The 21,389-nt window shown below is 40.9% G+C and overlaps 2 protein-coding genes across 2 annotated transcripts in view; one reads left to right on the plus strand and one right to left on the minus strand.

Annotated features, from left to right (window-relative positions):
• Positions 1-9: 9 nt before the first annotated feature.
• ift80 (intraflagellar transport 80 homolog (Chlamydomonas)) lies at positions 10-12,277 on the minus strand. The gene is made up of 21 exons (XM_057351520.1): positions 12,192-12,277; positions 12,040-12,083; positions 11,903-11,947; positions 10,775-10,995; positions 9,367-9,477; positions 9,217-9,285; positions 8,365-8,474; positions 7,054-7,143; positions 6,297-6,434; positions 5,937-6,116; positions 5,745-5,863; positions 5,578-5,652; positions 5,157-5,320; positions 5,012-5,076; positions 4,390-4,525; positions 4,160-4,307; positions 3,918-4,089; positions 3,604-3,693; positions 3,080-3,252; positions 2,878-3,001; positions 10-737 (listed from the first exon to the last, which is right to left on the minus strand). The coding sequence occupies exons 3-21, from the start codon at positions 11,938-11,940 to the stop codon at positions 627-629; spliced, it is 2,334 nt and encodes a 777-aa protein (XP_057207503.1). The 5' UTR covers positions 11,941-11,947; positions 12,040-12,083; positions 12,192-12,277; the 3' UTR covers positions 10-626.
• A 495-nt stretch (positions 12,278-12,772) lies between these two features.
• Positions 12,773-21,389, plus strand: part of smc4 (structural maintenance of chromosomes 4) — a 34,115-nt gene continuing 25,498 nt past the window's right edge. The window contains exons 1-5 of the mRNA XM_057351519.1: positions 12,773-12,910; positions 13,595-13,730; positions 18,912-19,102; positions 19,753-19,944; positions 20,353-20,529. Coding sequence (XP_057207502.1) covers positions 13,607-13,730; positions 18,912-19,102; positions 19,753-19,944; positions 20,353-20,529 — 684 coding nt within the window. The 5' untranslated portion in view covers positions 12,773-12,910; positions 13,595-13,606. The remainder of the gene's footprint in view (positions 12,911-13,594; positions 13,731-18,911; positions 19,103-19,752; positions 19,945-20,352; positions 20,530-21,389) is intronic.

The following is a 21,389-nucleotide window of genomic DNA, read 5'->3' on the forward strand; positions in this document are numbered from 1 at the left end:
AATCTCAAGTATCCGATTCCTATTCCTTTCGATTCCGATCCGATTCCTAGCCTTTCGATTCCGATTCCAAATTGGAATTGATTTTCGATTCCCAACCCTAACCTGCATAAACATCCACTCAACATTCTCTCATGCTGTGGACACTTCACGTTTGCTGGAAAATCAAAGCATTCAGTCTAGAGCGATGTGCTCATTCACTGAAGAGAAAAACTCAAAAGTTTGTCTCTGCATTTTTCAGGTGGCTCAGTTAAAGTTTCAGTCAGTTGCCACATGTGCTCATGTTTTGTTTACAGTGTCGCCAAGTGTTTCATTCACACTTTCCCTATGCAAGTACAAAGTTGTATACATTTATATATAAAAAAAATAACATACAGGTGTAGACTAACACAAGAGCGAGTATATTATGATGCACTTTCACGTCTTGTCAATACAACAAGTTAGAGAGAATCCGCTGCAGTACATCAAAAAGAAAACCAAGAGAACAATGACGGATTACACATACGTTCATACAAACATTGAGAAACTACATTTATTGAAAAAAAAGCCCATCAAACTTCAGGTTCCAGTTAGAAAACAGACATGCTGAATGCTTCGAGATTTTGAACCGAGTCCTCAGATCAGTGTGTTTAGCGTCGGATGGACGCGCTGCTTCTGACGGACGAGTTCGCTGCTTGTTCTCGCTCTTTAGCAAACTCCATTTCAATCTTGGCCTGAATCTTCTGCCAGTCCACCTCAACCTGAACACAATCCAGAGAAATGACACAAATCTCCGTCAGAACTACTCAACACAAATGTGTATCACTGACAGCTGTGAAATGTTTTGGGAGTAACAGTTTCCCGTGATCACTTCGGTTTACTTGGTGTTCAGGACCAAATTATGGTCTGTACACAGGCCATGCTGTCACCAAAATTATTTCTGGTGTCTTCAAAAAAACAAAACACTGCGTGCATTTGTAGCTGCAGTTGCTGCATTCCACCACAATAGTGGCGCTGTTTCACTATCAGCGCAGTGAGGCACTCCAGCGCTATAATTAGGAGCTATAGTCCTTGTATTTTGCGGCTGTTCAGGAAAATATTGTTTCTTTTGCTCCTAAGTATCATCAGTTTCTTGATTTAATGTGTCATCCCATCGGTGTAATGTTTCACACACAGTGTTAAAGGGATAGTTCACCCAAAAACTGAAATTCCTTTAGTCATATCAAACCTGTATGACTTTCTTTATTCAGCACAACACTAAATAAGATATTTTAAAGATTTTTGGTAACAGAAAACCGATGGTAACCCTACTGAAAGGTTAGATTTATGTACATTTTTTAAATAAAAGACCAAAAGGCTTAATGATGCAGATTTATTTTCACAGCCTTCTTTGGTCATATTTACGTAGGGTATGAATGATTGGGAGCACGACTGTATATACAGAACAATCACTTTTGTGTGCGATAGCATGCTACTATTGTAATCAAATGAATCCGAAATGATTGCATTCCAAAATTAATTGCGTAGAATTGTCAGTGTGAAATTGCACTGTGTCGCACCCGTCCCTTACCACAAAACAAAACAGTTCTATGCTTCATAATGTCTATCAGCCAATCAGAATGCAGCATTTAGCAGTGCTGTGTGAGGATTATAAGAGTACAATGCAGACACACTACAAAGTTGTAGTAAAGACATGTCTCTCTCTGACAGCACGAGAAGACAAACACACTCAGGTCTCAGGTCTGGACTAGAGAGCTGTCACGATTATGAAATTTGGCTGGTTAATTGGAAGATTAATTGTCTAATAAATCATTGCGATTATGACAATTAATTGTCTGTTTTAGAGCTTTGACTTTTAATTCTCATACATTTTTTATTCAGCTTTGAAACGACCATATTGTTCCGAATATAAAGATATATATGTTTTTCTTCTTGGAAATACATAGGAAAAAATTGGGTCATCATACTTTTACCTGTCAATAATACAGCCGCCAAATACTTGTAAATGCAGTAAATTGATCAGGTGTGAATTGAAGCCACCATTAAAATACTATCAGTCATAGAAAAGCTTCTAGTCTGTTTTTTTCTCACTTGCAAGACTACAATAAAAGTTTACTTGTGTGTTAATGAGATTTTGGTAGACTAGTTTTCACACTGAAATAATGTTAAATTGTACTGCAGGTTATTTTTATGGTATATAAAATTATTATATTGTACTGCAGGCATTTTTTTTTAAGGTGATTGTGTTATGCAGATATGCAATCTGCAGATGCACTACTCAACTCAACTCAACTTTATTTATATAGCGCTTTTACAATTTTCATTGTTACAAAGCAGCTGTACAGGAGACACATTGACTACAAGCAAAACAATCAAGGTTGTACCTGCAAAAACAAGAAAAGGTTGAAAACACAGAAGACAGACACACCCACACACAAAACACTCCACACACACAACACGCACCAACACACACAGACACAGAGACACACGCACACACACACACACACACACGCACACACACACAACACACACACACACGTACGTACACGGACAAGTACGCACACACGCTCAGTGAGAGCACACATTTAGGATAAAGGAGAGACAGCTCCTACACTACAGCTCCCCCTAGTGTCTTCTATAGAGATGTGCAATAATTGCGATGATCTGAAACCACCGCGATGAGGTGACGATTATTTAATAATCGTGACAGCCCTAGTCTGGACATCATGTAACTGCACCACACGCGGTCACTGTCCTGTGTAACTGAGGTGTGGATGTTTGGGAAAATCAATCAAAATGTTTTTCAGCTGGCATATCTACCTGTGAGTGATTTACTGTCTGGTTTTAATCACAGAAGAACATGAGCTCGTATGCACTATATAAACACCACACATTACTCACTCCCTCAGAGTACTGCAGGAATCGCTTGTTGCTTTCCTGTTTGCCAAAGTCTCGCAGGAACTTCTGCCGGTGAGCGAGCACCGTGTCCACATGAGTCTTGTGTTTGACGGCCAGCTCCAGAGCTCTGCCAGGAGAGAGAGACCCTGTCATCAGCAGCGTGCAGACACACACAGATAAGACAGGTGTCTGGAACACTACGCACCTGTCCCAGTTGTATAGGTTGATGTGTATCTGAATAGCGTGGTAAATGAGATTGGCCTGCAGGAGCGTTGTCTCTGCCTCCTGCACATGACCACTGAAGAGCAGCGCATGAGCCAGACACGAGTCTTTAGACGGCAGATCCTTCATGAAGTTAATATACTGCACCTTATCAACCTAACACAGAGAACGCAAACACTGATTTACATGTGAATCATACTCTGTGTTAAACCACTAAACTTACATAAACCTCACAGCTAAACTCCACACAGCTCCTATTATGACCATTAAACTTCTGTCAAACTTGACAGCTAACCCCCCTGTTCTCATGACAGTGCTGTGTGTTTTACAGCAAATCTCTGAGATGCAGACAGGCTCATCGCTCTTTTACAACAGAAGTCTATGGGATGGTTTCATCTGCTTGATCGTTAGCAGGTCAAATTATTCCGGAAATGAAGCCACATGAATGAATCATGTTAGTAGTGTTACTGAATTTCTCCTCTCTCACTTGATCAGTAGAGCGTTTACCTCTCCAATGGCTGCGTAAGCCACTTCTGCTGTACTGAGCTCTCTGCTGGCCATCGCCATCCCTGCCAAACACGACCAGAGTGTCTGATCCTGAACAACACAATCCCATCAATCACTGTGTGTTCATGAAATCTGCACAATTATAATAAAGCAAAAAGAAATAAAACAGCAACACCACAGCGGCAGCGCTGCCCCGCCCTCTTCTGGAGTAACACGCCTTTGGTTGAGTTGGTGTGCATTCAGGTTTAAGCCACACACGCACGCACGCACGCACGCACGCACGCACACACCCAGCAGTAAGAGTGATAATAAACCTTAGCGAAGCGGCAGAGGCGCAGGGCGTCGTCCCAGCGGGCACTGCTAGCGTACTCGTGCAGTAGCGTGGGGTACGGTGACATTCCCCTGCACACCAGAGATCCATCCACCCGTCTCACCTTCACCTGAGTGCCCACATAACTCAAGACCTGAGGAGGACGACTGAACTCACTGCAAATCAAAAACACACATATGACAATCCTCACAGCATGTCCTGCGCGTGTGCGTGCATGCGCACTACCTGTTGTCTTTAGTGCAGATGGTTTTAGGCAGCAGCTCTTTGTCCACAAACACAACAGCAGGGTAACACCACACTGTCAACTGATTGTCCTGAACGGCACACAAGAGGTTTGCTGAGTCGTTCCAGCACATGCTTTCCACCATGGAACCTGACGAAGCACAACTGCACATCAGCATAACTTCATAACAAACAGACAGCGCCGGTGGAGAAAATCAAGGTGTGATTCTTACCCATCTTACATATGCTGCGAGCCCGGCCCAGAGTTCTCACTGAGGTCAGATAGAGATCACGGTTCTTATCCAGCAATGCCATGCGTCTGTCGTGAGATGATCCACACTGATCCAGAGCCATGAACATCACCTCCATCTCAAACACACACACGAGCAGACAAATAAAGTGCACGCTTGATGACACAACACTAACAGAGAAGACTTCTAGAGTTCTGCATGCTGGTTGGAGGGGAGGAATCATCACATCATGTTAGAGGTCTGCATGGGCTTTAAACGAAAGCCTGAACCCGGCCCGTACCCAAGATTGTTTAACCCGACCTGACCCGGCCCGACCATTTCAGTTACATTTTAAGCCCGAACCCGACCCGAAGTGCGTTTAACAGCAAGCTTTGTTGAAATGTGCTGCATTTTATGACTGCTTGCGATGATAATTAAACAAATAGCTACATGTAGGCAAACACAGTTTCATCAAGGCACGGCGGCCCCCTCAGCAGTGAACACACAAGAAAAAATAAGAAATACCACAGACTTACCAATAACGAAACTTTGCTGTGGGTGAACAGGTTTCAAGATTTATACATGTTTATCTAAATGCATTTGACATCAGTCACCATGACTATACCTTGTGAATAAAGGGTTTGCCGTCACCGATGGGTTTTCCAGTTAACACTTCAAACAGAAATATGACTGAAGGAGAGAGAGACAGAATGAGATTGATGGATGAATCAAGCACAAGCGCCACGCTGTATGACGTGCGTCCACCACACCTCGCTCATCCGTGGTGTCTCGTATGGCCATGGTGTCATTGCTCAGAGAGACGCACTGAGAGTTCAACGTGTCCATTCTCACGCCGGGACTCTTGGGAGACGACACCAAACTTCCCTCATACGAGTACACGTACAGCTCTGCTCCGTCCACCAGCAGAAAATATCTGAAGACCAGAAACACAGTGACATATGATGAGAGAACATCTCGCTGTACACACAACCGTCAACATCATCACAGATCCGCTTCATCTCCACGGATAGCATCTTCATATTTCATACCATCATGTTTTATAATATAGAACTATGAGTTGAAGCTGATGATGCACAACGAGCAGACCAACCGATGGCACATCAGTGTTTACTACAGCACCATCAAACCTTCTCATTTCTTGTGTGGACAGACGGCCTCATGTATTCTCACCTCTCTGTCTGCCGGATGAGACTGACCATACCATCCTTCAGTTCAAAGATCAGCGGAGTGTTCCAGTTCTTTACACTACAACAACATCACATTCATCGTTTAGATTTCCTCCGAACGCCATTTGTAAAGGAGCAGTACTGAACGTAGTAGCGTCATGTTTCCAGTACCTGTAGACGTAGCACTGCAGAGATGTGCTGACCACCAGATGTCCGTGAGCTAATGACGCTTTAATGACACGATCTCTAAACTCCAGAACATCTACTGCATCATTAAACACATTCCTCACCTACACAAAACATAACGTGATAAACAAATGCTCTCAACTTTCTCATGTGTCCAGCACATTTGCGCGCGTGTACCTGCATGGAGTGTCTTTTTGTGAGCGTGATCTCAAAGTTCTTCCACTCCCATCGCTGCTCGATGACGTGAGCAAATAACACGTGTCCATTTCCACACGCCGCCGCCAGCTGAGTGCCGTCTGCAGACCACGACAAACTCAACAAACTTCCTGTGCTCGGCTTCTCCACGGAGTATGACCACTGACACACACCAAGGGAGAGATTTCAAACAGAAACATATGCACATAACCATCACCAACACCCTATCATGATAAAGATCCACCCGTGATGTCACTCAAAGATAGGTCAGCATACTGAAGTAAAGAATAGGACTTCACACATATGAGAGAGAGAGAGAGAGAGATGATGGTGAGCTCTTACCCCAGTCCTATCACACAGTCTGAGAGTATGAAAAGAGCCCACAGCGAAGAGTTCACCGTCAGGAGCCCAGCACACAGATGTGATGGGATATTCATGAGGAGAACTGGAGAACAGCACACGTCCATAACTGTCCCACACCTGACAATCACACACACACATCTCACCAATGACTGGAAGCTAACACTCCATCAACTATAATACCATGTGTTCTGTCTTTGCTTTGCATCTCTTTACCACACTAACTGTACATGAAGCAGTTTTGCGACAACGCAAAACTGTGAAAGCGCTATTGAAGTAGAAATGAATGAATGCTAAAACAATCAGGTATGTTTGCTGATAATACACAGAACAGCAGTGTTGACCTGAACAAAAGAACACACACACATTTGCGCAGCTATCTTTATGAGGACATGCGTTGATGCAATGCAATCTCTAGCCCGTTACCCTAACCATCAGAACTACATGCCTGACCCTAACCCTTACCCTAAACCTAATTATAACCTAAACCCTAAAACCAATTATAACCTAAACCCTAAAAGCAAGTCTTCACGCTCAAACAGCCCTTTAAAGGGGTCTCTGGAAGTGAGGACCGGCCAAAATGTCCTCACTTTACTCTCCTTGTCCTCACACCGCTGGTCTACAACTCAAACCGGTCCTCACAAATATAGATGTACAAGTACACACACACACACACACACACACACACACACACACCACACACACAGTAAGTTAGTGTGAAGTATGTACTTGTGCTCACCTTATATTTACAGTCTTCAGCTCCTGAGAGAATGAGATCATTGACAACACTCCAGTCCACTTTCAGAATCACACCATCATGAGCTTTCCACTGACAAACACACACACACACACACACACACACACACACACACACACACACACACACACACAATCTATTAACTAGCGTATGGATTCATTCATACACGTCAGTCACAGCATTAAACAGCAAATATATATACAGTACCACTGAAACATCATGACAGTAAAGATTTGAGTTATAAAACCTAGAATGTGGCAACATAAAAAATGATCATGTGTTCTCAACCTTGGACCAAGCATCATTTTATCATAAGAATGAATTATTATGTATTTTATAAAAGTAAAATGAAAATATTCTGAAAAAAAAACTATTAGATGTTCTTCTAGATGATCTCAAATGACAAAAAATGATTGACAGAATATTCATGTATAATAAAAATGAAGAAATAGTGGAAGAAAGAAGTGTCCAGGACTAATGTTCATTTGTAAAAGACTGTTTAAACACACAAAGATATTTACATTCAGTTTGATAGTCCCTTTTAAATGTCTTGCAGGTTAAATGATTACTTTTTATTTGTCTAGACAAAAACGACCTTTTACAAGCTGATTACCAATACTATGGTAGTTTTCTGCATTTCAAAAATGTTACATGTATAATTTTCAATTAAAGTATAATTCATTAATGTCTTATTATGCATGATTATTAAAAACTTGCTTTTTAAAAACTTGAAATGGTCTTAAATGGTTACGATAATGACCCTTTTTAAGGCCTTTTTTGTAAAAAACAAAAGCTCTAAATTTGGTTGAACTGTCAGTAAAAGTTTTGAAATGAACGTTCTCAACATGTCATACCTTGTGGCATGAATAAAAGGATTTTTTTTTCAGATTTTGTAAGAATCACCCATTTAAGTATTATTTTTCCACTGGCTGTTTGTCTCATTTCACTCATTCTTTCCATCTCACGTGTTGCACAAAACATAACTCGACATTATGACAATAAAGACTCTCTAGTGATGATGAATTAATGCTCAGACACTAAAACACAGTCATCTACAATTGAACGCTTTATATTCTAAAAGAATGCTTTTTTAATCGAGCCAAATGAAGTCACCTTTTCATACAGTATATCCTACAGCGAGAGCAAAAACATCTACAGTATATGAACTATCAACAAAATTGAGATGTGGAGATTTTAGCTGAGCCCCATATAAGAAACAACAAGAAGAGAACAAGAAGGGTTTGTGTTTAGTTGAGGAAAGTTGTGTGTGTGATGACAGGAGGATGATGTTACCTGCAGGAGTTTGGAGCTGGGCTGCAGTGGTTTGATGATCAGTTGTCGACCTGACGTGTACAGAACCCTGCTGGAGTCTGGAGACCACGCCACCGAGTACACCGCAGACCCTTCACATGTCACAAACACATTTTGTGACTGAAAACTGTTGTGCGATCACACAGTTCATGAGAGAGACAGCACATACACATCAAACACCATGAAAGTAGATGTACATGGGTACAATGTATGTTTCGAGAGCATCTTCATCATCATACATATACTGTATCATCATCCCACAGTTTCCTGTCCAGCTCTTCACCGCACACGTCATGATTGCAGTGTTTTTCATGAAGAAATCCTGACTTGAGAGTACAGACATACATTTTGTGTTGTACTTCATTTCTTATTCTTATCATTATTGAGGGTTTTTCTACACATTTAGATTATATTCATTTCTTTCCATATTCCCTATTTGTATTGTCTTCACAAGTAGATACGAGTTTGCATTGGTCTCGTTCTCAAGGTTCATAATAACTTCCCGAGACTGAATGTTGTGAAGCAGTCATTTTCCACTGTCTATGTTGGTATAACAACACCTGCTCAACGTGTTTCCGGTCTAGACGGAGTTAGAATGAGCATCTGAACGCAACTATGATTTTCTCTTTGCTCATTTTATTGCCGCCTGCTGCTGTTCTTCCCTCTTCGTCTCTCATAGCAGACATCGAGTCTGCAGGATAGTTGGATCGATCAATGTCGGCGTATGAACAATATGAAATCTCACTAAGTTATCATTTTGGATCAATAACAAGAATGGATGTCTTCTTGACATATTACAGATAACAATCGGTGAGAATGGTCTTGTGTTTGTACCTTGTTGGGCGAGAGTAGATCTCAGCATCCCGCTCTTGGACCAGATCTTCAGCTGTCCATCTTCACCAGCTTAAACACATGAAGAAACCCGTCAGTCTAACACTGAAGAGCACGTCATCATTCAGCAGAAGACAGACGTGCACGAGTAACCTGTGATGAGAGCGGTGCCATCGTGATTCCAGCGTCCTGCCAGCACGGCTCCTTTATGACACTCTACGCTCTTCTCAATACGACCAGACTTCGACACCAGATGAAGTTTACCTGCACAACACAGCGACACATCTCTCTCAGAGACCAGTCTCTAAGCTGCTGCATGCAGGTCCATACATTCACAATCATAACACATCAGTTTCCATTGCAAATCACCGCCTTTCTGTCGTCAGTCAGCCCCAGAACAATCTCTCCAATGTCACATTATCATGATTAATGATCATGTATTCTTATAAACATTGACTCTGAGTATCAAGAGAGATCTCACGTGATTGTTACAAAAAAGGTTTGGAATTTATATTGACATTTCCTACTGACGACACACTAAACTAAACCTTGGAAAAATACTTAATTTTTTTATTTTTATTATGAATAAAGAAGCATACATTTACATTTCAATTACGATAATAAACAATACATTGTAACATAATTAACAAGTACATAGGTTGGAAAAAAGAAAATAAAACAAGACAACATCAACATAAAGAATTGTTCAATAAAGATAAAAAATTATAATAATTTTGCACAGTGACTTAACAAAATATATTAAAAAATAAGCACAGGTCTAAAGTTGTATGAGCTTTAGTGTTTTTAGAGTATGAAAGAGCCTGAATGTACAGTTCAGTTTCATTTTTAAAAGCAATAAATGAAGGCTTTTGATGAGAAAATTTGCATCGATGGATATGAAATTTAGCAAGTAACAGTAGAAGATTGACAATAAAATATTCTTTCTTTTTTGTATTACTTATTGCAAAGAAACGAAACAATATATCTTTAAACAACAGAGAAAAATTAAAAAGCAGATTATGACTAACAAACTTACAAAACTCAACCCAAAAAACTTGTGTACAAGGACAATCCCAAAAGAGATGACGTGCAGTCTCATTAGGAGCACCACAAAAAGAACAGCCTGTCTCTATATCTTTTTTAAAATCTTTTTAAGTATGCTTTGGCTGGGTAAAATCTATGTAATAATTTAAATGATATTTCCCTTACCTTATTAGTTATAATATATTTAAAAGGCAATGTCCAAACATTTTTCCAATCAATACTGTCAACAAAGTTTCCCCAATATAATAAAACATATGGAACAGTAACAAGTTCTTTTTGGAAAAGAGATCTAATTTTAAAGTTTTTTGACGATGGTTGGGACAAGAAACATAGTTTTTGGAAAAATACTTATTGGCGAAGCATCTAAGACGTTTGCACGACACAGATCACGTGAGATGAGTAAACGATGCGAGAATTTTCATTTTTTGGTAAACTGTTCCCGTCAACATTCAACAAAAGCCTTTAAAGAAAGCGTGTAGAAGTAGGTGTGAAAGAACAGGTTGTCGATGCGTTTTACCATCAGTGCTGGTGAGAGCAAAGATCTCAGACACGGCTTGTTTCTTGCCGCTGACGCTCTTGGGAAACCAGTGCAGGTCGATGGGATAAATGTCATCCTGAAGCTTGACCACAACACTGGTGTCACCGGTGAGCAGATTCCAGCGCAGTATCTGATGATCATCGCTACACGAGTAAAGTTCATCCGCTGTGGTCCAGCCTACACAACTCACAAGATCTCTGTGTGTGCACCGGTTAAGGCACATGACCACTGGCATTCATTCATTCATTACAAAAGAAAAACGTTCAACAAGCCGCCGTATTTCAAACCATTCTCTGACATCTAGAAACACTGAAGAGAAGCATTTCAGTTAGTACGATGACAGTTTCCATCACTCTGATCTTCTGTATAACTTGCAGCTTTGTCAATAGATCTGAAGCAGAAAATGTATTGTGTGATTTCTTGTTTATTATACGATCTTTCTGATCCTGTAATCTGATTGGTTAAGATGTTAGCTGACAGGACTCACAAATCTAAAACCAGATTAACCAATATTATTTTACACGGCTCATTTGAATGCTATGCTTGATTCCTATTGGCCAGTCGCGACATTCCAAGGGTCGTACAACCGCTCAAAACTACCATGTAACCCGGATGCTGCAAATCATTTTGAGAAGGGCAGTTTAATATAACACAAAAATGAATTATAAATATGTCTTTTAATAACATATATGACATTATCTTTACAAAAGATTAAACCAATTTGCCTGTTCGTGACGTTTGGACGTCGTTTCTTACCTTAAAACCGAAACTAAACGGCGTCTCCTCGCGGAAGGTCTGCATTCGGTAAAAATGAGCTAATCAAATATTTCAAATTCACATTTTGTGTCCAGTTTTTTTCTCATGTGGCAAGTAGCCGTGTAATAAGCGGGATAATGTACAAGCAGCCGGCTGTTATCGCCAAATAATTTATTTCTGCGATAACAACCGGCTGCCTGTACATTATCCCTTACATATTAGTCGAAGTGACAACAACATGTCTTTAGGCAGCATGGTGTGAGAATTCAGATATCATATATGCTGACATGAATGAATGGTGCTGCGAGCTCGGGTCAGCTCGTTGTCTGTCTGTCGGAAGGGTAAAGGATATGTTTGGGCTCCTTTAGCACTGATGTTTTCAGTCGCATCCTTCCCCTGCAGTGTTCACAAGAAAAACAAAACGCTTAATATCCGTCAGGTCATTATGAACAGTATCACAGACAGCAGAAGGAATGCGTTCGCCTCACCGAATGCGCCGTTGCCACGGAAACGCGTTTACTGTTTACGGTTCCTTAAACATAAAAATACACGTAAACTGATCTAAACGCTGCCTGTGGAGAGAAGAAACTCTTCTGACTAAACACTGTCCGCCGCCATTATCACTTAAAACTCTTCTTACCTTCAGATTATATTCATAAATCGACTGTTTTGCTTTCTACGTAGCGCAGCAGCATTAGCATACACTACTCGACGTACGGTTTGCACGCAACGTCACACATCTCGCGAGATGTAGCTCCAAGCCTCAACCGTGGTTCAGAGGGCTCAATTCTCGCGAGACATAGCGTCAACTTCAAACGATCTGGGAGGTTGTGTTCATTTTTTTGTGTAAGTTTTAAAAGTATGATACGCAGTTTGCGCTACACTTGATGATTCTGAATAGGCACGCTTTGTTAGACCTTTTGATTCACTTACATATTTTTAGGCTCGTGACATAGATATGAGCAACTTTAGTAGAGAATAAAATGGACCTGTTCGTTATGTCAATAAAGATGACAAGAAAAGTTAGATTTACTACTGCAGATGGACGGTTTATTGTGAAGAATGTGATTATTTCTGTAGTTTATATTCCAACTGTTTTGAGCTGTCAGACTCCGTCAGGTCACGTGACCGACGCAGAGCGGCAGACTTCCCATGATGCACTACGCGGGTTATAACGAATTCGGGTTCGTCCTCAGTTTACGCGCCATTTATGAGTGAGTTTTGACTACTGTGAGCTGCACGAGCGCATATTTGCTCTCATTTTACTCGATAAACGCTCGATATTTGTGGATTCATTTCTGTGGAGCTTATTATAAGATTTATAGCAAAGAGTTGTAGGTAAAGTCAACTGAAAGCAAGGTAAGTGCGAAGATTTATACGAGCTGTTGTTATTTAATACACTGCCGCTTTATCTGGTTAATACTTTACCTCAGAGGGCATGAATTCATTCGTTCATTTACGTTAACGTTATATCGATCAGTAAACCGAAAGAAAACTCAAGGGCGGTCTTTCCTATTTTAGTGTCGCTTTTAACCTTTATTGTCCCGACAGAAAACCGTCTTTTATTTGACTATTGTTTCCATTATTATTGACTGTTTATTTAAGCTATTTTGAAACAAATGAAGCGAACTCCATGGGCCAATCGTTTAAAGTGAGTTTAATTTTATTATGTTAGTATTCACATTTTTTTACCAACCACGTCTGAAATGAAACTGATATAATTTGTATCATTGCTAATGCTATTGCTAAAACATCACTGTAATTTGGTGTAAATGTTTGTCTTTATTATTTGATTTAGACGTGTAGAGTTTAATGAGCTGTCACCAGTAAACACAGCTTTTCAAATGGTTCGGCGTCAATTCTTCCGTGCACTATAGCCATACGTCAGATCATGTCGTGTTGTTTGGTTTGTAAGTTAGTGCCGTAAGTTGTCAACTCAGTGTTTTCTCTTTGTGTGATCAGTGTGTATTTTGGTTAGGAACATGTGTCAACAAAGACAATAGAGACACGGTTTTACTGACGCATACTTTTCAAACCGTTCAGGTGCTTTGAATCATGCCTGTAAAGACGAGCAAGAGCTCAACCGCTGCTAAGAGAGCGACTGCGCCTCGGGATGAGTCGGACGATGAGCTCATCACAGCCGGCAGAGCCGCGAGCGAGCCCCCGACGCCACCGCACGGTGAGAAACACACTCACAGATTCTTCGCCACCGTTTGCATACTGTTTTGCACTGTTTGCCTGACCCATTGGGGACATTAGCTTTAGAATTTAACGTTTTCGTATTTATTAATATCACTCTAAAATGTAACATTCTACTTTATTTATTTATTATTACATATAGCAATTTATAGTCCAGATAATATTTGACCAGTGTTTCTCTAGTATTTTATCTTAAATGTGTGCTTCTCTGAAATAACCACTGTACGTGCGTGCGTGCGTGTGTGTGCGCGTGCGTGCGTGTCAGTGCCTGTGTATGAACCTGTGTACAGGTACTGGTCATATAATTAGAATATCATCAAAAAGTTGATTTATTTCACTAATTCCATTCAAAAAGTGAAACTTGTATATTATATTCATTCATTACACACAGACTGATATATTTCAAATGTTTATTTCTTTTAATTTGATTATTATAACTGACAACTAATGAAAATCCCAAATTCAGTATCTCGGAAAATTAGAGTATTACTTAAGACCAATACAAAGAAAGGATTTTTAGGAATCTTGGCCAACTGAAAAGTATGAACATGAAAAGTATGAGCATGTACAGCACTCAATACTTAGTTGGGGCTCCTTTTGCCTGAATTACTGCAGCAATGCGGCGTGGCATGGAGTCGATCAGTCTGTGGTAGAGCTGTAATCGGGCCTTAAAAGTTAGGCCCGACAGTGCCCGAGCCCGACAGAATTCGGCCCGAGCCCAACAAGTACATTTTGATTGACAGCTTTTTAAAAGCCCGAACCCGTTTACAGCCCGACATTAGGCTATTCAAATGTGCGCACGCACGCACACAGCTTTTTGTCAAGAATGAGTCATTTATACATGTTTTAACATAATTTATTAATGACTAACATGCACTGCATCCTCAAATTTCAATTTTACTAGTTCACAATCACATGTATACAATTTTGTCAATAAATACAAGCGGTCAGATATATGAACTGAACCTTTAATTTATCTGCTCTTCTTCGATGTATCAAACATAAAACATTATCTGTAACAAGCACTACATCTTTATTAGGAGTGTAACGGTTCTCAGTAAATAATTGAACCGCACGGTTGTCCACCAACGGTTCGGCACACGGTCCAATGCGCTTGGACCGCGGCTCATCTTAAATCTGACGACGCATTTATAATATGGTTCGTTAAAAATTATAATGCATAAAACAGACTGACAAAGTTCAGCTAATGTATGTTTGTCGATAGATACACATTTAATACCTACAACAAATCAAATAACGTAGACAAATTTCAATAGGATTGACGTATGCTGTAATATGACCAGTCATTTATGCTTTCATCACCAGGGTGTTGTGAGCGCGCGAGTGCCGGTGAGACCTTAACAGCACATGTTGCTGTTTAAACTACACTCATTCAAGCCTTGCCAATTTAAACATTTAAGTGCAAGATGATGCACAAGAAAACTCGCTTGCGCGCTGTGAGAAGATCCGAAGCGTGCATCAAGACATCAAGTCTCAGACATGATGGCGCAAATATTGAGTTGTCTTTGAAGCGCTTAAACGGACAAATTCACACACGAAGTAGGTCAACATGCCCCTCTTGTCGAGTATCTTAACAAACATAGTAGGTTATGTCTTAAGTGAACAGACGAAAAACAACGCATGTGTACAGTATCAGTGTACTGGATCCATTTCATTCCTCTTAAAGCGACAGCAGCATATTCCTGCTGTCTGTTAAAAGTCAAGGAAATCACTCACTGCTTGTGACTCAATAGCTTCTGTAACTTCAATTATGATTCGTCTTATTTAATTTGTACATATGCAATGTTATGTTTTATTTGATTACTTTAATCCATTTCTACCTTAAAAGGTAAATATACAGTATCTTATTTCATTTTCTGCTTTGCTCTGTTGTTTTATTGGTGCTGTTACTTGTAGCTTGATTATTTGTTCTTATTTTTATTTGTCAGTAGTCCCTTTTCCCTGAACATAGCACAAATCGAACCGAAACCGTGACCCTAAAACCGTGACACAGACCGAACCGTGAGTAATTTGAACCGTTACACCCCTAATCTTTATCCAATAACGGCATGAGACAGTAGCTCTGCCAGATGAGCACCCATTTGAGACTCATAAACAGCTCTCGTTTGCGTTCACACTGCCACCAAAATCCGATTTTTTTGCTCATATGCGACCCAGATCTGTTTACTGTATGACAGTGTGAACAGGACAAACCAGATGGAATCCGATCTTTTTTAATCTGATCTGAGCCAATTCCATATGTGGTCCTAAATCAGATTCAGGTCTGATGTTTCGCAATGCGACCTCAGTCTGAACGGTCATATCGGAATTCACGCGACTTTTGCATCATTGTAGATCGACTTGCGTCATATTTCTGCGCTAATTTAAAGCTTCACGCGCTATTCTGTTGACGGAAGTGCACATTACAGCTCGGTTGCCAAACATCAAGCATCAGATTATAAACATAAACCCTTGCACTGTCTACCGCACGTGAGCCGCACGATGCGATATAACAAATGACTATAGAATCCCGTTATGATAAGAAATTTTGCCACTGGATACGGCGCGATGCAATACGACAAACGCATTAATGGTGTCTATTTTCTTTTATTTGCTTTGCATCCACCGCTCGCATGCGTGTTGACATGGTGGTAAAACATAAGCTATAGGTGTGTTCTGCTCCATGCTGGGACGTGCAAACCGGCATGCACACAGCCCGAGAGCGGACTGCTCCGGGAATGCTCTGAAATCCCGCTGTGAGATCAATCCGCTTGGCACCGCATAAACTCAAACACACCCGCTGACTAGACCCTTGCTTAATTCTGTATGAAAACGTGCTGTCTGTTATGTGTTATTGTTGTTTTGCGCATACGATTCCGTTCATAACCATCACGAGTTCACACTGGAATCTGATATTGGCCACATTTTAAAAATAGTGTGAACAGCCGAACAAAAAATCAGATCTGAGCAAAAAATCTGAATTGAGCATTAAGGCTTGCAGTGTGAATGTAGTAATCTCCCAGTCCTCTCTAATGTAATGTACCGTTATTGTCACATACGACTCTGTCACGACCGAAGTCCAGGAATCGCATGTTATTGCAACTGGATGAGCACAGACAGCAGTGGCACTGACAGGCTTTAACAGCTCAGGGTGAAAACGGCTGACGTGGTTTCTCAAGTTAGCATTTTTAATTACTCTCGCCTACCTCCGCCATTGTCTGCTAAAGCAGTAAAAGCACGTATGCGACATGACGTCAGAAAAACGTAAGTACGTCATAACCGGTTATGGTCTGTTACTGAACTGATATCGAATCATCCTCGTTTGCATCGCGATGCATCATAAAAACGATTAATTTCGACACCCCTATAGTATTACGGTGTCATATTTTAATTACTGTTAAACTGTACCACTTTGACTACCATTTAATTTTTCTGTCTGTTGCACAGACATCCGGGTAATTGACAAGTATACCGTCAGGGTTTTTCCTGGCTCAAAATGAGGCGGAGGTGGTGCCATCCTGATCTTGTACACACACACGTAGGCCTACCGTACCTTTAAGTGGCTTAACCAAAGTGACTTTGAGTTTGACATATTAAAAGTTCTAATAAAATTAGATAAAAATGACAATTATTAAGTTATATAAAACATTACTTCAACCAAACAGAAATGTTTTTTTAAACAAATAAAGCTATTTTATCATTTCAACTAACTTTTCAGCCCACAACAGCCAACTGAATTTACCTAAATTCTTTCTAAATGAGCAAAGCTCATTCACATCTTGCATTCTCTGTGGTTCACTTTAAATGAATTCGTGTGCGAGTTGTTCTGAACGCAATGTGCGTTCATACTGGCGAACTCGCTGTGTACAGTATACGCTGATTCAACGATCCAACAGCACAGCTAAAGACTTGGATGCAAAACAAACAGCCGTGAAACACAGGCTGGCTCTTGTTCTGGAACTCTTTTTAGCACCTCAGTGTGCTGATAATGAAACGGCGCCTCCACTGTGGCGTAATGTCGCAACTGCAGTTACAAATGACAGTCTGTTAAATGCACGCAGCATTTCTTGTGAAGACTCGCAACGTAATTTTGGCGAGAGCCTGAGGCGGCACGACATTTGATGGAGGCGGCCGCCTCCAATTTCTCTATGCAGGAAAAACCCTGTACCGTAAATGTGACCTATGGTGTGACGGCACAAGTTTTGTGAATAAAAAAGTAAAAATGAAGGTAAAATCACGGTCAGGTTCACTCAGCACTAGTTCTTTGGTGTCTGCTTGGTGTGTCTCGGCCTTAAACACACTTTCACTGACAGAGATGGAGCAGTGATACAGAGTTTTCAGTGCAGTTACTAGGGCTGTGCAAAAATATTGATACATGTAACTATCGCAATATTTTTTTTCGATAGTGATAGCTCTACTATCGCTAATTTTTTTTAATCTAATTTTTAAAAAATCATGTCATATACATGCGGCCAAAAGTAAGTGGAAGCGAGCATGGCGAAAAATATAAGAACGCTTGGAGCTCTCAGAGCTGATGTGTGGGTGTGCTTTGGTTTTGAAAATAAGTCATGGAGTAATGAGTTATATCAAATAATGCTGTTTGTAGGCTTCGCAAGTCATGACACAAGTCACATGGCTACTGCAGTGCATCGGACAGAAAGTTTATTAAGAAAAGTAACAATGACATTTATTGTGCTTTCACGGATGTGACACCAGCGCATTTACAGCACGGATGAAGCAGGGGTTTTATACTGCCCATGTTCATTGTTTTAACTGTAATGCACCACAACAGCCAAGTGACTTGCGTGAGCCACCTTATTCCCCTGTGCTACCCACTTGAGGGGCACAATCCACAGTTTGAGAACCCAAACCTCTGATCTAAAGGTCCATGCATCGCACATCATGGCCACTCTTCAGAGGTAAGGGATGTTTTTACACTTATCCTTACAGAAAACCCCCTGTGGTGCACAGCATGTTGTATTTCTAGCTCTACTTTTTACATTTTCTATTTAAAGTATTGCAATATATCGCAAATGTGTATCGTATCGAAATACATAGCAATATATTGTATCATGACCCATCTATTGTGATATGTAACGTATCGGGAGGCATTTGCCAATACACAGCCCTAGCAGTTACAGTCTGTTTTGTGATGTTGTAGATGTTGCTGCGGGTGAGTCTGCTGAAGCGCTTGATAATCGCAGTCTGGAGGAGATTTTGAGCAGCATCCCTCCTCCTCCACCCCCGGCCATGAGCTCAGAGCCCGGCGCTCCACGTCTCATGATCACACACATTGTCAACAGAAACTTTAAATCATACGCTGGCGAGCAGATCCTGGGCCCGTTTCATAAGGTAAGACCATCAACTGTCTCAATGTCATTGTGTTTGATATCAAAGCAAGTGAAGTCTTCTGCAAACAACTCATGCTCCAGCTTTTCAGATAATCAAAAATGACACCAGTGTGTTCTGTGAGAGCTTTAGATCGCATTTCTCCACTATCTTGTTTTTTTTGGGCTTGTCAGTTTTCTCAATTAAATGGCTCATAAGCTTTTGGGGGATTATGGGAAAGCAAGCTTTCCTCTTGTAGCGTAGTCTGACATAATGCGCAGACGATGCCATCGCTGATGACTGACAGACATCAAGAAGTTTTGGCACCATCATGCTTCCAACAGCTCAAGCTGTAAAAGACGCACCTGACTTCATAACTGTGCCCAGCACTGCCCCGATGTCATCGTCCATCAGGATGTTTTTCTGTAGACATCTTCCCATGACTATTTGGTAGACATCACCCAACCCAATGGCTATTGTACTTGGAAGTGTTATGTTTTACTCAGAATCAACAAGTAATCAAACCGTTATCAAAATGTACTGCTGAAATCCAATAATGATCGACCTCTACTTTGTGACCTGCAGATAGTATTTAACTTGGTCTGTTTTGTTTTAACGCTGGTTTGTTGTAAATATTGTCAATAACCTGCTGTTGCCTTTCTCTGTCCCTTCAGCGCTTCTCATGCATCATAGGGCCAAACGGCAGCGGGAAATCTAATGTGATCGACTCCATGCTGTTTGTGTTTGGATACAGAGCTCAGAAGATCCGCTCGAAGAAGCTGTCGGTTCTGATCCACAGTTCTGACATCCATCAGGATATCCAGAGCTGCACTGTAGAGGTGCACTTTCAGAAGATCGTTGACAAGGTAACCATCTTCATCTCACAGCAAGCAGACTGCAGCCTATATGATGTCAGATTGGGTTATGACCTGTAGTCAGGAGGAATCCTGTTAGTTGATTTCTGCAGCTGTTCAGACTGGATGTGTCTGGACACTGTTAGACATCACATGATGTAAACTGCTGATGAACAGATGGCATTAACGCATCTTCACATGCACTGCATATTTGACCTAGAGAATGTTTTGTTTGAATAACGTTCTTGTTTGTAGTAGTATTTGTAGCAGTTTTGAGTTATACATCTGCTCTTGGTTACTGCAGTGGTGATACGGATGTGCTCAAATACAGATTTCTTGTGCTAAATTCGTTTTTGTCAGATTCAGTTACGTTTTGTGTTCAGTGTTGTTGTGTTAATTATATGTTAATTGTGCGTTCAGGAAGGAGACGACTACGACGTCATGCCCAACAGTTCCTTCTATGTGTCCAGAACAGCTGGAAAAGATAGCTCATCTGCATATCACATCAACGGCAAGAAGGCAACGTTTAAAGATGTGGGCACGTTACTGCGCAGCCACGGCATCGATCTGGACCACAACCGCTTCCTCATTCTACAGGTGATCATCACCTCTCTCTTCTTCACTGTGTGTCAGGATTGTCGGGGTGATCATCACCTCTGCTCTCTTTATGTGTGTTCTTCTCAGTGGTGAGTAAAAGCCCTAGACTGCTATAGCAGCGCATCATGGTTTTCAACGGTGAGCAAAAGGTGCAAACCATCATTTGCTGCTCTAGAATTTTAAGGGACTCTCAAACACTCATCTGGGCTGTGCGTGAGAGCACAGGTCGACATTCACCTACTCTACCTTTCCCGCTTTAGCAGCACGTAAATATTGGCGTGTGTTAAAGTCAAGGCCAACCCCAATATTATGTGTGCTGCTTCAGTGAGGCGGGAGTGAGCCGCTCATCATCATTAGCCTTCCGTGTGTGTCATGCCTTTCATTTCCTGCCACAGTGACCATAATCCACGCTTGACCTCTGAATGTGGATGTGGGATGCTCAGACAGATTGAACGCTTGCTCCAATTCACTGGGAGTTTAAAAACACAAATGTACGGTCCGTTTCATGTACCAGCACTCCCCCCAATTTCCCACTGCAGGGACATCTTTAAATGTCTAACAATGCATGAAGACAGTGATATTAAACATTCATGTTCATTGTACCCAACATTAGTTATAATGAACTGGTCTACATGTAGACAAAATCATTTTTCTCACGCAAAAGCAACAAAATAGTAGGAATTCCTGGTTAATGCATTTTTAAACATGTAGTAACTCAATCTGGCAGAGTTTGGGGAGAAACAACCAAAAGTGAATCCACTAAAATATTGTTAGCCGAGCTAATAGTATACTATTCTATATTTGATAAGTAATTTATGAAACATGTTTAGATTTATGCAAAAAAAATTCAAATTGCCTAC

Source organism: Triplophysa rosa, linkage group LG14, assembly GCF_024868665.1.
Source record: "Triplophysa rosa linkage group LG14, Trosa_1v2, whole genome shotgun sequence".
NCBI classification, from domain to species: domain Eukaryota; kingdom Metazoa; phylum Chordata; class Actinopteri; order Cypriniformes; family Nemacheilidae; genus Triplophysa; species Triplophysa rosa.

Coding starts and splice junctions, on each gene's coding strand:
- ift80 (XM_057351520.1), bottom strand. CDS start 11,940: ATGCGACTGAAAACATCAGTGCTAAAGGAGCCCAAACA. Junction 4,308..4,389: donor TCGCAGCATATGTAAGATGG/GTAAGAATCACA, acceptor GTGCTTCGTCAG/GTTCCATGGTGGAAAGCATG. Junction 4,090..4,159: donor ATCTGCACTAAAGACAACAG/GTAGTGCGCATG, acceptor TTTGATTTGCAG/TGAGTTCAGTCGTCCTCCTC.